Consider the following 15,875-nt stretch of genomic DNA (forward strand, 5'->3'; position numbering starts at 1 on the left):
ACCCCTCGACTGTGCATCGTGAAGATTACGATTTGAACCAAGTGCGCGAAGGTCGAAGACGGAAAATATTACACTGGTCCTTCGAACCGGATTCGATCGAAGCGACAAGGGACCACGGTGAGCCGGAGTGAATAATTCTAATCGCTGTGCGACGGTGTGGATCGGCTATTGTGCGGAGAATCTAAGGCGGCATTGTGCTGCTTTCTGCTGCTTGCTTGCTGCTCGGTGTGGTTGCGGCTGATATACGAAAACGTGGTTGCGTTGCTGATTGGACACGGATTTACAGCGGTGACTGTTAATTGTTCCCTGCCGCATACGGTTTTCTACAAAGAAATCCAAGCTAAGTACCTAATAATAAGGAGAAAGTCAAGGGTGGCGTTAAGAACGCATGATCTTACGCTGATTAATTGCATGTGGCGAAAACGAAAAATCGAAAAATAAAATACTCAATTATTGCATGATTGTGTTTCACTTGATTTGGGTACAGATTTGGTTCGCTGGTTTAAGATCACCGTGGGTAGTTGGTTTTTTTTCTGAATGAATTAAAGTCCCTGATAGCCTGTAAATCTGTGGGTTCTGTCAAGCGCGAAAACGTTCGATTACGCGGCGTGAATTTGTGTGAAGTGCAGTGGTTAGAATTCATTTTGTAGCTAATATGACTCGCTCCGACTTGCGAAAGCTGACGAAAAGGGAACGTCAATTGCTAGATGTGATAGAATCCATTGAAGAATTTGTGCAACAATATCAAGATGAGCGTGACAAAGGATCGGTCCTGGCGAGATTGAAAAAGTTGGAACAAGTATATGATGAGTATTGTGACGTGCGCGGTGATATAGAAATTATACTGGAAGAATGCGATACCGATGACGATACCGGCAAGGATGAGGCAGCTGCAACATTGTCGGCCGTAACTAAGGCTCAGCGAACTGCGGCTAAAATAGCAGATAGTAGAGCGCAGAATTCAAAGATTCTGAAAGCATTTGTAAACCGCTACTTCAAGTTAAAGCAATCACTAGAAATGGTTTTGCACGAGGCTAGTTCAGGTGTTCAGAATACTTTATCTACACCGACTAACACTCCGGCAACAGCATCTGCCTTGCGAGTCAAGCTACCGGAACTGACGATACCGACCTTCCGAGGAGCTCATATGGAGTGGATCACCTTTAGGGACACCTTTAAAAACCTGATAGGTGACAATCCGCATCTATCTGACATCGACCGGTTCACTTACCTTCGCACTTCGCTAGCAGGAGAGGCACTCCAGCAAATCGCATCGATTGATCTCACTGCAAACAATTACTCTGTAGCGTGGAATTCGCTTGAGTCACGTTACGAAAACAAAAAGCTGCTGGTTAAATCCCACCTAGATGCTCTCTTTGCAGTCAATTCAATGAAGAAGGAATCATTCGAAGCACTCAATTATGTCATTGGAGAGTTTGAAAAACATCTCCAGATGTTAAAGAAACTCGGAGAAAACACGAACGCTTGGAGCACGCTTTTGGCATACATGCTCGCAAGCAAGCTTGATTCAACAACGCTACGTTTATGGGAAACAGAGCATCGATCAACCGATGTTGCCACATACGATGATATGATCAAATTCCTGTCGAACCACAGGACAGTGTTGCTGTCGATTTCGGGCGAAAATCGGGTATCAGCAGAACCAAAGAGACAATTCAAGATCAGCAGCAGTTATTCGGTCCAGCAGCAATCGTGCCCTTTCTGCGACGATGAACAACATTTCGCGTACCAATGCAAACGGTTTAAAGCAATGAGGGTGGATGAACGAAGAAATGCAGTGAACAGTAACAACTTGTGCTTCAATTGTCTTACTCACGGCCACACTTCCAAATTTTGTTCGCGAGGCACATGTCGTGTTTGCGGACAGCGGCATCATTCATTATTGCATATCAACATTCGCACTAATGAACAGCAATCATTGGAATCGAATAAGCGCTCGCAACAAAATGAACAGAACCCACAATCAAATCAGACACTCTCAATCGCACAACAAAAGAAGCCAACTCTACCCAGTTCCCAGCAATCCTTTTACCAATCTCCCGAACCTTACGTTCCTGTTACAGGCCCAAACATGCAAACGCCACCCCATACTGACTCTCCTAATGTTGTACTCACTGCCCAAGAAATCAAGTCATCGCGATCAGTCTTGCTGGCAACTGCGGTCTTGATTCTTGAAGATAATTTTGGAAATACTATGCAAGCTAGAGCACTACTTGACAGTGGCTCTCAGCTCTGCTTTGTTTCAGAACGCGCAGCGCAACGATTGAAATTCAAGCGTTCTCGTGAAACACTCTCGATAAGCGGCATTGGTCAAGTTTCAAAACAATGTAAACAATCCATCTTTGCTCGGATTCGGTCTCGTATTTCATCGTTCATTGGAGAGGAGATTTTCTATGTGCTTCCACAAGTTACGTTGAACCTTCCCATCCGGAGGATAGATTCCACTAGTCTACAACTTCCGGACGGCATCGCCCTTGCAGACCCACACTTTATGGAACCTGGCGGCATTGATGTTATCATTGGGGCAGGTTTATTCTTCGATCTGTTACACCACGAAAAGATTAGATTGGGTGAGGATGGACCAATCGCACAAAACACAACGCTTGGTTGGATTGTTTGCGGAAACCTTCCTGTCGAGACCGACGCTCGCAGACCACATGTCGCAAACGCATGCACCGAGCGACTAGATGATTTATTGACACGCTTCTGGGAATTAGAGTCATGTAAAACGAATAGTATATTGTCTCTGGAGGAATACGCTTGTGAAAAACTGTTTGACCGCACGACAGTGCGTGACGCAACTGGGCGGTTCATTGTTACGCTTCCCAAGAAGGATTTTCTTATTCGTCAACTTGGAGATTCAAAATCTTCGGCGTTGCGACGCTTTTTGTCTCTGGAACGCCGCCTAGATCTAAATCCCGAACTAAAGCTGATGTATAGTGAGTTCATCCATGAATATCTTCGCATGGGACATATGGAGGAGGTAGTTGCTGATGAAGAGGACGCTGCGTTGCCACAGTACTTCATCCCGCATCATTGCGTTATTAAGGCCGATAGTACTACCACAAAACTGCGAGTCGTTTTCGACGCATCGTGCATCACGTCGACCGGGGTATCCCTCAATAATGCTTTAATGGTCGGACCTACGGTTCAGGACGACATCATCTCGATCGTTCTTCGTTTCCGACTTCATCGGATTGCCATCGTAGCGGACGCTGAAAAAATGTATCGCATGGTATTGCAACAATGGGCGGACCGAAAATTGCATAAAATCTTCTGGCGAGACCATCGAAGCGATGACATTCGAGTGTTTCAGTTAAATACCGTCACATACGGGACAGCGTCGGCACCCTACTTGGCAACAAAATGTCTCAAGCGACTAGCAGAACTGGACGGACATAAATATCCTAACGCAGCGAGAATCTTAGCCAAGGACTTTTATGTTGACGACATGATGACCGGCGTTGATTGCGTTGAAGATGGGGTCAAGCTGTGTAGTGATATGCAACAACTGATGAAAGGTGGAGGATTTAATTTGCGAAAATGGAGTAGCAATTGCCCCGCCGTTCTGGTAAAGATACCTGCGGAGTTACACGACGACCGCGTCTCTTTCGAACTCGATGATTCAAGTGCCACTATAAAAACCCTAGGACTGATCTGGGAGCCCAGAATAGATGTATTTCGCTTTAAAGCTCCGGAATGGACTTCATCGGCAATATGCAAACGAACGGTCATTTCCGACTTAGCAAAAATATTCGATCCTATCGGACTTATTGCTGTCGTGATCGTTTCTGCTAAAATATTCGTCCAAACTCTCTGGAAGCAGAAAGTTTCTTGGGACGAACCTCTGCAGGGCGATCTCCAAACCCAATGGATCGAGTTTCGAACCAGTTTATCAAAACTAGAAATGTTGCAGATTCCAAGATGGATCGAATTTCGGAAGGATTGTCTCTCGCTAGAACTCCACGGCTTTTGTGATGCGTCAACGAAAGCCTATGGAGCATGTATATATGTACGATGTAGACATACTGATGGAACAATCACGTCTAATCTGTTGGTAGCCAAATTACGAGTTGCCCCACTCGCAGAACTGGAAAAGAAGAGGAAACAACTGACAATTCCTCGATTGGAACTGTCTTCCGCCGTTTTATTAGCTCACCTTTACGAGAAAACGGCTGCAAGTATTTCGGTGTCTGCTCAAGCATATTTCCACACCGATTCTATGATCGTGAGGTATTGGTTGTCATCAAACCCATCCCGCTACCAAATGTTCGTCGCTAACAGGATTTCTGAAGTGCAACATCTCACTAAAAACGGAACATGGAGACACATAGCCGGCACAGATAATCCAGCAGATTTTCTATCACGCGGAGTTTCACCTTCTGATCTAGTACATAGCTCATTGTGGTGGGAAGGTCCCAATTGGTTAAAACAGGAGAAACTCTACTGGCCACAGGCGCAAGAAGTAGTATTGGAAGAGTTGAATCGACCCTACCTCGAAGAAGATTCCACAGTGTCATCTGTATGCACAGTCTCCCCACCAAGTGACATTTTTAGTTTGAGATCTACACTTCATCGCTTGGAAAGGCTGGTCGCATTATTGATGAGATTCAAGCACAATGCCCTTCATGTACGCGAAACGAACTGCAAGATGTCGGGTCCGGTGACACTTGGGGAAAGGGAAACCGCCCTTCTGCATCTAGTGAAGCTTTCGCAACAGGAATGCTTCGCCCAGGAGCTTGAAGATCTTGCGAGAAACAAAGAAGTGAAACTGACATCTCGCATCAGAACACTACATCCTAGGTTGGTTGACGGCGTGTTGCGAGTTGGTGGTCGGTTAGAAAATGCGAATATTACGACGGACAGAAAGCACCCGATACTATTGGATAAGAATCATCCGTTGACGACCATGATAATGCGTCGTTATCATTTCGAACATCTCCACGCCGGACCGCAGCTGTTGGTAGCTAGCGTTCGCGAACGGTTTTGGCCTCTCAGCGCTAAAAGTCTGGCTCGCAGTATTGTTCATAAATGTATCACCTGTTTTCGGAGCAAGCCTACCGTGCACGAGCAGCTCATGGCAGACCTTCCCGCGGAGAGAGTCACTCCGGCGCCGCCATTTCTGCGTGTCGGCGTTGACTACTGCGGTCCTTTTTTGATTAACTATCCCAATCGAAGGAAAATCCCCATCAAGCATTACGCCGCAATCTTTGTCTGCTTGGTGACGAAAGCAGTGCATATTGAAATGGTTGCTGATCTCACCACTCAAGGTTTTTTGGCCGCTCTAAGACGGTTCGTGGCAAGACGTGGAAAACCCGCTCTCATTATGTGTGACAACGGTACCAACCTCGTTGGAGCAAGACGACAGCTGGATGAACTGACTGCATTATTTAGGAATCAAGAGAGTCAACATTCCATTTCCTCTGGAGCAGCGGACGATGGAATAGCATTCAAATTCATACCTGCCAACTCCCCCAATTTCGGAGGTTTGTGGGAGGCGGCGGTCAAATCAATGAAACAGCATTTGAAGAAGGTGATTGGTCTACGGACGGTTGCACCCGACGAACTGAATACAGTTTTGACGCAAATCGAAGCGTGTCTTAATTCCAGACCGCTTACGCAAATGAGCAACGACCCTAGTGACCTTGATGTGTTAACACCAGGCCACTTTCTGGTTCAACGACCACTAACGGCAGTGGCAGGACCGTGGTTGCAGCATATCTCTGAGAACAGACTCGCCAGGTGGCAGCAGACTGAGGATTTCGTACAACGAGTGTGGACAAGGTGGTCCACGCAATACTTGTCCGACCTTCATAACAGGACTAAGTGGACAAAACAAAGGAATAACCTAGCCGTAGGCGCCATGGTACTGATCAGGGAAGATAATCTTCCACCCCTCAAGTGGCTTCTGGGGCGGGTGACGCAGGTCCTTCCAGGAGCTGACGGAAACGTCAGAGTTGCTAGAGTTAGAACCAAACATGGGGAGATCGTACGTGCTATCTCCAAAATATGCATTCTACCCATCAGCGACAATGAGCAACCACCATCTGGGGAGAACTAGGCCTCCCCCAACGAAGGCGCAGGGCGCCTGCGGGAGCCAGGAGGCTCCCGCATACCAGTTAAGTGTTTATGTTTTATTGAATTTCTAAAAAGCTCAAGGAATGTTTTGTCTACGTAGCCACCTTCTACCACGGCGGTCGGCCGATCAACGATGTCTTCTGTGAAACCTGCCAGCGCCAGCGTACTTCAACCATGTCTATATCCGGGTGAATCCTGGGTCGGTTCTGTGATCAACACCACGTGAGTCACGGGATCTGGTACTATTCATTAGTACCAAAGTTTATTTACGTCCGCCTCGTCACTACCAGAGCATCCATCAGTCTACAGCGGTTCAAAGAACTACACAACGTCCATTGCCATTAAACCTTCATTCATCTCAACGGATCAATGAGTCTAGTAGAATGATGGAACCACGTTCAACACCATCGGCGCAGGAGCGTCCGCGGAGGCGCGCAAGCCTCCGCGACAGGGAAGTCGTTTTAGATTTGTTTTTGACTCGTAAAAAATCGCCTTTCATCGTTACAGTCATCCATCCCCCACGTTGCCAGGCGGCAACCTGGGTACGCAACCAAGCAGAATTCGATGCGTTCGATCTTGGGTGGTCATGCATGTCCAACTCTGACGATTCCAAGATATGACGATAAAGAGGGCTTCAATTCACACCATTAAGACATCCAGTGACAGCATTCCACGCAGCGGGCCTCGAGTTGATTCGCATCCCATACACCAGAGAATTCCACGTGTTGTTGACAATACCATTAATTGCAGAAAATCGTTAATTGTAGCATAGAAGCGTAGAATTTAAATTGTAGATTAGTTCGTTCGAAATACCGCGTATTCCAAGGCGGCCGGTATGTAAAATATTGTATAATTTATTAGCTATTGGTAGTTTTCAAACCCACTCTACAACGATCATCAGCTTAACTGATGACCGCGAGAAAAGAACTCACTCTCGGCTTACCATATATTAGTCTCAGCCGATCTCCAATATTCGGAAATAGGAGAGTAGGGATAGCAGATATCAGCATCTGATAGCTCTGATAACTAATGACCTGCATGAGTTGAGTCAGTTGTCTCCAAGTACGTACATAAGGAAGGTGCAATATACAACCACTTTGTCGTCTCACAATAAATGTGTTATCTCTTCAACAAGCGTCGGCCCGTTCTATGCAGTGAAAGAAAACCCCTCGACTGTGCATCGTGAAGATTACGATTTGAACCAAGTGCGCGAAGGTCGAAGACGGAAAATATTACAATTAGTTTCAATCTATGCTTCTGTTGATTACTCACATCCAAAATAAGTTCGAAGTTTGATTCAGAACGGTAGGTAAATAATCACATGTCATAACTTGTTACACTGAAGACCAAATCGTATGATTTTATATAATGATGATTGATGACTCTGCAATTATTGAAGTAGGATAAATATTTTGCCGATAATTTGAATATTATTCATTCAATGATAATCACTATAATTTTATTCGATAACGATGTATTCTTTACGCCCATGTAGATACTGATTACAAAAATTATTACCTCAATGTTGATTTTTATCTGCCATTGGTTGGTGGTAATTATTTCTGTGTACAAGTTTTAATTGAAACATTCACTGCGTTGGCAACTTGCAGCAAAATTGGACTGGGTCGTTAGGCTTTCTACGCCCTCTGCTAATAATCATGGGAAAATAATTTAAAATAATTACCAACACTATAGTCGGTACCTGGTGTAAGTCGAAACTGAGAACGAAACTGTACCGTTCATATCTCTGACATGGATGAAAGCATAATAATCTTGCTGCCATCAAGATAAAGCATATCACTTGACAATTTTCACAATTTTCAAGAGAACGAGTTTCCTGTTAGCTTCGAAACTGCCGCCTGTCATACACTTAAACGCGAGTGTGTGCAAATGATGATCCCTGTCCTGGTGCCACCGCCGGTAGGCGTTAGTATCCTTCATGGCGATGAATGAAGAATGAGTCTTTGCGTTGTGGTTGCACTCAACTTCAAAATGGCTGCATATCATGATACTACGTTATTTTTTTTCATTTCGCAGATGTTCTACATTAAATGCTGGTTATCCCAGAATATTATAATGGTAATAGATTTAAACTCTGAGATCCGGAAAATTATATAAACCATACTGTCAACAACTGTCTGCATGTAGCCTACCGATATGAGCGGTAGAATTATTAATATGTCTGCAATGATTGATTAGAACTGCAGTGGAAAGAAATTTACATAGAACTGACACTGTTATCATTCAAAGTACGCAATTAAAATAATTTTAGATATTTTTTTTATTAACTGTCATTGTTAACTGTTTCATTTTCATTTACTGCTTCTCATACTCTGTATAGTCGTTCCATTCCGGAAATTGCTCCCACTAGATTATATATTCTATCAAAAATGGAACACAAACTATAGCAATACGCTTATGAACAGATCACAAGTGTATTTCAAAATTAAAAACAAATAAAACCATTTGCTGGTTGAATTACGGAAACTCCTTATATTTTACATTTGCTTTGAACAGAAATGCGAATACTTGAACCCTTTTTCAATTACTGATGGACGTCTAACTACTAGCTTACTGCATGCCAGTTGAACGAAAGGCTAAACCAAGTGTAATGTTGCTGTGCTAAGTTGGTTTTATGGTTGTGTAATATTCCCCTGCAGCAGTTATCGGCATTTGTTGAAATGCTTGCTTGCATGAAGTAGCATACGATATTATTTCGCATTGAATCGGTTGATTAATGGCATACGAGCATTCTGTGTGGTGGCTGATTGTGCAGTAATGGGGGCATAGATGGTTTGTAAATCTTCACAGTTGCTGCAGTAACTTCCACAATAAATTGCTAAGTGGGTGAAATAGTTCAAGCCATGTGCGTTATTTTAAATTGTGTTGTGCTGAAGGAGGTTACATTGCTGAGTGCAATAAGATTTACAATTCGCCCTGTACAGTAGCAACTTTTCAGTTCTATTACAAGCATATTACTTCGTTATTAAAATTAAACAATCATTGGCTTTGTTCGGATAGTACGGAAAACTAATTTCAGCAGCAGTGCTCAGAGGGATTTTTTTGCGTAAAGGTCCTTTATCTCAGTATCTCAAAATACCGCTGGGCTACATTCGATCTTTTGACATCAAAAATAAAGATATTTCTATGGGGATTCCAATGGTGTGGTACTTGTTCACGGCACGCATCTATTTCTAGCAGTTTTGGCCAAAAGAAGGGCATTTGATCCTAGTTTTCACGATCTGAAGATATATAAATGGTTTTATCTTCGAGTTCCGCTGGGATAAAATTAATCTTTTTTTCGACATTATAGGCTATTTTCATAGGGAATTCGCATTTTGAGCATTAGCATTTTGATATATTGAAATAAAGGTCTTTTGACGTAGGACTACGTCTTTGTTTACTATACTGGATAGCACTCTGTGAAAACGAAAAATAGAAGTGTAACGTTTGAATGAAAGATTTCAAATGCTAATAGCTACTATACTACTGAACGAAACATAACAGTTAATATGTCGTTGGAAAGATAAAATGTCCAGAAATTTGATATAAACTGGTTGGCTAGGTTCTAGGACCACTGCACAATAGTCGGAAAATTGCGATTTTTGGCCAAAATTATTTTTTAATTTCAAATTGATTCTAGATTATATTTGTTACAAAAGAAATGATTTAAACTTATAAGAACTCATATTTAGGGTGATTTGGGGAAAAATGATCAAATGTTTTCGATATAAATATTTGCTTGACAAAAAAAAATTTTTTTTCTCGCGGGGATTCTCCCATTTTCTCATTGAAACTCTCTTCAGGTACTAAATAAATTTAGTAACAAAGATAATCAAATTTGTTGAAAGAGTACTTAAAATTTTAAAGATTTGCTAAAAATATGACAATTTAAAAATTATTTTTTTTCGGAAAACGTCAAATTATAGCAAACTTTTAATTCATGTTTTGATAAAACATACTTCGAGCTTTCAGACGCACTTTAAGAAACTGCGGCGACAAAAGGCGACAAGAGTTGTTTTTTGATTAAAGTTTATGAGAATTTCATTTTTATTATAAGTAGCCTATGGCGCTCCTCATTGAGTTTAAATTTGTTTTCATTTCAGTTTTTAATAGACCAAGATATCAGTTTTAAAATGATATATAACAATAATATTTACATCCTCGATAACTATTTAATTTTTTGACTTTTTTAAAATGACTTACTTTTCAAACTTTTGAAATGGGCAACTTTGACGGCTTATTTCTACATGATATTTTTTTTCTATCAAAATTTAATTCGCGAATCATAAAAATATAGATAATTTACTACAAAACCGCGTTTAAACATGTGCTAAAATGTGAAATTTTGCATTCGGCAATTTTGGCCGCTACTTTATATGGGGCCCTTCTTATGTGCACTGCTGCGGTAGGTGTCTTGCTTCGGCAGCATTGATGAAACTATCTACTCTTATGTCCGCTATTATAACTGTTCCACGGAGGAAATGATTAGAGGTAATCGCTTCTTCGTTGGCTGATTTATACGACATGTACGGTCGAGAAGTGATAGTATCTTCCATCTCCGCTAGGGCCTCTAGCAGAACTTCATCAGTAAGGATTCGTCCATCGTCCAACGCATTTATGCTTTCTTTACCTACCGCCCGCTCCCATATTCCGCCCATGTGCGGTGTGGCTGGTGGATTGAAATGACATACTGTCGATGCGCTGCCTAAAGGTACTGCATGAATGTTGATGTACTAGATTTTCAGTATTTCGGTGGCGGTACCTCAAAAGCACGTGGGATTATCCGAAAAGATCTCTGTGGGAGCTCCATGCGCCTTGCAGAACCACCGGATGACCATCAGATGTACCACGTATATGGCTAGGCAGCTGAAAACTGCTACCCACCTTTCTATTTTCTTTCGGCAGACGATCACTTCAATGGGACCCAAACAGTCTAAGCCCACCACGCTAACCACTTCCGATTCAACAAGTGTCGCCCTACCGTGGCGACGGTAGGGCGACACTTGTTGAATCGGAAGTGGACTCATCCGCGGAGCAACTGGTAGATAGCGATACACTTTGAACCAAATGCACTGTTGCGTTAATTGGAAAAGGCGAAGTTGCTTCACTGCGGTCTCCCGATTGGCGTGTCCGAAGTTTTCGTGGTAGAGTACCCGTTAGACCATGCTTTCGGGATAGGATAATGGGAAATCACACCACTCCCTCGACCTCGACTGTGTACTTGCAACATATCCCTACGCATGTTTGTTGGCATCGGTGAAAAATGTAGCTCGATTGATTCGGCCATAGAGGAAAGATAATCTCCGAGATAGCATCGTAGAATGCGAACGTTCTTTACGTCCGAGAACAGGCCTATATAACGCTTCTACATATCTCAGCAGTCGCTCGCGATCTCTTTGTCCCAGTTGATGATCTTTCCGTGGGTAGTGAACGGCGAAAGCATACCCAGTGGATCGAAAAATCAGAGGGGTTGTGTACAAGACACGACCGCATGGGTGACGTACAACTGCGTTAGTCTGGGCGAAGTGCATTGACGGAACAGAATTTTGCTCACCCAGACTCTGCAGCACTTCGGGACAATTGGACACCCAGACGACGCTGTCGAAGTAATCGGCGTAATGGCGATGTATAATTGCTCTGCTGCTTCTGGATTACTTGGACGCTTGGATAACGCTTGGAGTATCTTGAGGGTTTTTGCGAAAGAGGAAACGTAGAAAGCGCTTATCTTGAGCGATCGTCTTGGGCTAGTGATGTATTTCAGCCACTTTACCGCCAATGGCGATTTTACGCTCTCGAAAACAGATTAAGACGGACAAGTGCGGAATAAGAATATCGGATCCCTTCAACAGTTTGGAGTTGAGGGACACTTCTTGTACAGCTGCAGCAGCGTCCCATCAAAAGAGCCGTATTTTCTCTGGTTTCTTAGGGTCCCGGACGACGTTTAAGAGTAGATACTACACTTTACTGGGTTCCGTTTTGTTGAGTTCCTCTGCCGTTGCCAGGTGTGCGTACCTCTTCTTCTGGTACTTGTCGGCAGATGTTTTGGCGAGGCTCCGGGTCATTCTACAGCTTCTTTAAGGCCATCGGATGGCTGTCCGGAAACTGCGGATCATCTGTACTCCGCAGAAGTACGGTCTCGGAACGATCACGATTCGTTTGGTAGTTAGCTCCATTAACTCCCACATTCTTTTCTCTTAAGCTAACTCCCGCGGCACACTCGTCGCCGATTCCTCCAGCGCGTAGTGGGTTTTTAAGAGCCTGAGGCTTTCGTTGATGACTTCATAATGAACACCTAGGTAAGATCCAGCCGAGTACGAAACCGATCTTCTCTTCAATCGGGGCGAGCGAGCGAGTAGATGTTGTTCAACCCGATAAGCATTTCCGACGGTCCGTTGTACGACGAGATTACCTGCCCGCGCATGTAGGTATAGTGTTCAGACGGCTCTTCAGCGTTTAGCTTTTGTTGGAGCAGCATTTTTTCCCAACCGTACGGACGGTTTTCAGAAATAACTTTTCGTCCGCACCTGGCGCTGACGGTCAAAGATTCAACCGCAGGGACTTCTCCACTCGTGCAATAGCGGCCGTCCGGGAGCACGACGCCGACAGCTGCCAGACCATCCACTCAGCTTTTCTCCACTAACGGCACTGACGCTCCTTCGTCCAGCAACGCAAGAACTGTAATCGTCCGTTTGCCGCAGTAAAGGTTCACAGGAATTATCTGAAACAACTTAACATTATCGAACCAGATATGAGCATTGACTACTCCCTGTTCCGGAATTAGGAGAGAATCGTGGGTTTCTCTACACCCGCCGAAGTTGCACCGTAGCTTAAACTTGCATTGAGCTGTTCCGTACTTGCTGAAACACATCTGGCACAGCGTGAAACGAACGACTATCTTCATCCGGTTTCCGAGACATTCTTCAGCATACGCCAGTTTTCTGAAATCTTCACAGTATCGCAGTCGATGATCCGTGCACCCACGCGCCCTGTACAGCTTTTGCTTCTTCTGCTTTTCGTTGGTGTCCTCGCTCGAACCTTCATAGACTGATTGTAGATTGCACCTTTCTCCTTCGCTTTTCTTTTTCACAATCGAACTTCCGCAATAGGTTTGCTGAGCGGTTTGTAGTCCAGGCACACGTTTGCCTCGCAGACCTCCGACACAATCTCTGAAATGCAATTGGTGAACGTCGGTAGTGCCACCTGCTTGTTGTCGCATTTGCAGCGTACTCTCTCACGCTTGCCGTTCTTGGGAAGTTTGTCCACTTGCTCCTAGTTTAGTAACGGGGTCACAAGATGCTACTTCAGTTCGACTACTTCTAGCTGCTCGCAAAGCTACTCCACTGCGATCCCGAACGGAATTTTCTCGCCTCCAGCGGCACAAAATCCTCCAGATGACATTGGAGAAGTTGTTCCACACGACCGTACAAAGTATGTAATTTCTTGACGACTTTCGGAAAAAATTGCCCACGGACCATTTATAAGGCCGGACCCTTCAAGCATTCTTGAAGTTTTCAACGTAGCTGAATCCACACACTTCGTTAGAGGCTTGCAAAGAGCTGTAAAATACCATCCATTCTTCCGGGTTTCTTGAGAAAGAGGGAAGTTTGTCGCCTGCTGCTGATTGCTGCTGCCTCAGTTCGTTTTGGTCCTTCTTTTCCTCTGCATCTTCACCATCCTCGGCGTCTTCTTCTTCTTTGCTGAAGCTGACGTAGTCGCTGGATTCGTCCTCCTTCTGCTCTGTGAACGATTGCCTTCCCGGAAATTTCGATGTCTTCAATTGCTTTTTGGAACCTCTTAAGACAACGGTTCGACCTTTTCCCCAGCAGCTTTCAGCTTTTTCACTTCTTCGTCCAGGCACGCCATCTGGTTCATGAACTCCTCCTGTCGCTCTCGCATTCGCTGAACTTGAATGAACTTGAATCCCGGAGTTGCTGCCCCAACTCAAGATGCTTCTGCTCCAGTGCTCGCTTGATTTCTCTCACTTTCCTCCTCAGCATCGCCTCCGCCTCCATTTCTTGTTGCAACAATTTCAAGTGTAATCTACACTATTAATTTGCAAATAATACTCCGAAAATTGACAAACTACCTCACTCACTAGTAATAGTAATAGTTGTTTTTGTTTTGAAGCATTTTACTTCCTTCCAGCTGTCAAGCAGTTACCGGTCGGAAGGGTTCATGTTGCTTTGCCGTCAGCGCTAACACGTCGGGTTTCTAAATGGTCCTAATAGGCTTTATTGAGATTGATTGAGGTTAAACTTCAAATTGATGTCAAAATCATTAGTTTCTAGCAAATTTTTACCTATTCTCAATCAAATCCTATAAACACTCGAGATAGTTATATTTTCCGCGAACAATCTTTAGTCTTATTTAGCATTAAAATTCTTGTTTTTAAGATTTCCACAATTGGTTTTCCAACGAATGAATTATCCCACAGAATGACAAATGAATTGAATGGTTTGCCAAAAAAACATGCAATCCACAACCCGGTTTACCACCAAACGTAATTTCTTTCGCACTTGCCTCGATGAATTACTGAATAATAAATGACACCGAGAGCGTTTTCGCACAACATTCCAGCCCGTGACCTCGTTCTGATTTGTAAAACATTAATTCCGGCGTTCGAAACCTGACGAGCATTCCATTACGATAGCGATGATGAACACGAGAAGAAAATAATTATATCTCCCGTTGTTCATTATTCACAAGCATTCCGGATCTTCGTTATAACGATAAGGTTCGCCCGAAATCAATCATGGAAAATTCATACCAATTTTCTCCTACTGACTTACCCGATGTCGGTCAACGGTACAAGAGGGTGGCTTCGATAGCCGCTTTTAGAATCCAGCACCGTCCAGTATGTCCGGCAGTATCAACGGTGGGCAGTTCAGCGGTGTGCAGGTAACACGCGGCACCGGGTCATTCTCCGGACCGGCCACACAGACGCAGTGCAGACAGTTTCCTGTTTCCTGCTTCAGCACCGAGCCAACTTTGTACGACACGCCTATGGAGGAACGAGATAATTCAATATTATCAGTCAAAAATACCACAGTGGAGTGAAAAAACGAAACAGATACAATCATGTAGCTATTTTACTCAACAATCGTCAAGTAGGTTATTAATCGCATGTGCAAGTATTTTATCATCCATTTAGTTTGCTACAATCGTACAAATCACACACTAGCTTCATCCTTCATCAATCAACGGATACGAAAACAGCCACGTCGACATGTTAAATCACGTGGAAAACCCGCAAACGCTTGCATATTCAGCAATATTCCGTAAATATTCCAGCTCATACACATATCCTGTTTGTGCAGGCAATCATACACTTCCAGTCCATCACATTTATGCACGCATTCAGACCACAATCGAACGACGACTGGCGTAGCACGTAACATTAATTAATCTTGCTGCTAATGAACCGCTTATCTTGATATACTAATCCTATCGTCGAAGCATTTCAACTAACCTCAACACATTTTGAGCCATGTTTTAGCAGAATTTTCACTCTATACGGTTCAGATGCAAATTGGTGTACACTATTTTGCCGGTCATAAAACGGACGGTAAATTTGCTTTTATGAGCGTACTTATATTTGTAGCCGAAAGCGAAAATGAGAGTCAAATTACGATGATCGATATAGTTCATAGTTTTGCGAAACCAAACATAGTAAAAAATGCGTATTTTTGGACGTCTTAGTCGGTCGCCGCACCAGCGTCTCCACTGACTTAGATGAGATGGAGACGCACGGTTATCTTCAAACAATGCAGAAC

General features: G+C 43.7%; 2 protein-coding genes across 5 annotated transcripts in view; one reads left to right on the forward strand and one right to left on the reverse strand.

Moving 5' to 3' along the window:
• Positions 1–15,875, reverse strand: part of LOC128733674 (uncharacterized) — a 174,246-nt gene that overhangs the window by 35,601 nt on the left and 122,770 nt on the right. For all 4 annotated transcript variants that reach the window (XM_053827426.1, XM_053827422.1, XM_053827425.1 and 1 more), the window contains one exon: positions 14,892–15,103. In XM_053827426.1, the coding sequence (XP_053683401.1) occupies positions 14,937–15,103 (167 nt within the window). In that variant the 3' untranslated portion in view covers positions 14,892–14,936. The remainder of the gene's footprint in view (positions 1–14,891; positions 15,104–15,875) is intronic.
• On the forward strand, positions 656–6,082 carry LOC128736364 (uncharacterized). The gene has a single exon (XM_053830840.1). The coding sequence runs from the start codon at positions 656–658 to the stop codon at positions 6,080–6,082; it is 5,427 nt and encodes a 1,808-aa protein (XP_053686815.1).

This window comes from Sabethes cyaneus, chromosome 2, assembly GCF_943734655.1.
Source record: "Sabethes cyaneus chromosome 2, idSabCyanKW18_F2, whole genome shotgun sequence".
NCBI classification, from domain to species: Eukaryota; Metazoa; Arthropoda; class Insecta; order Diptera; family Culicidae; genus Sabethes; species Sabethes cyaneus.

Bases quoted from the DNA above. Each gene is read 5' to 3' on its own strand.
- LOC128736364 (XM_053830840.1), top strand. From the start codon at position 656: ATGACTCGCTCCGACTTGCGAAAGCTGACGAAAAGGGAACGTCAATTG.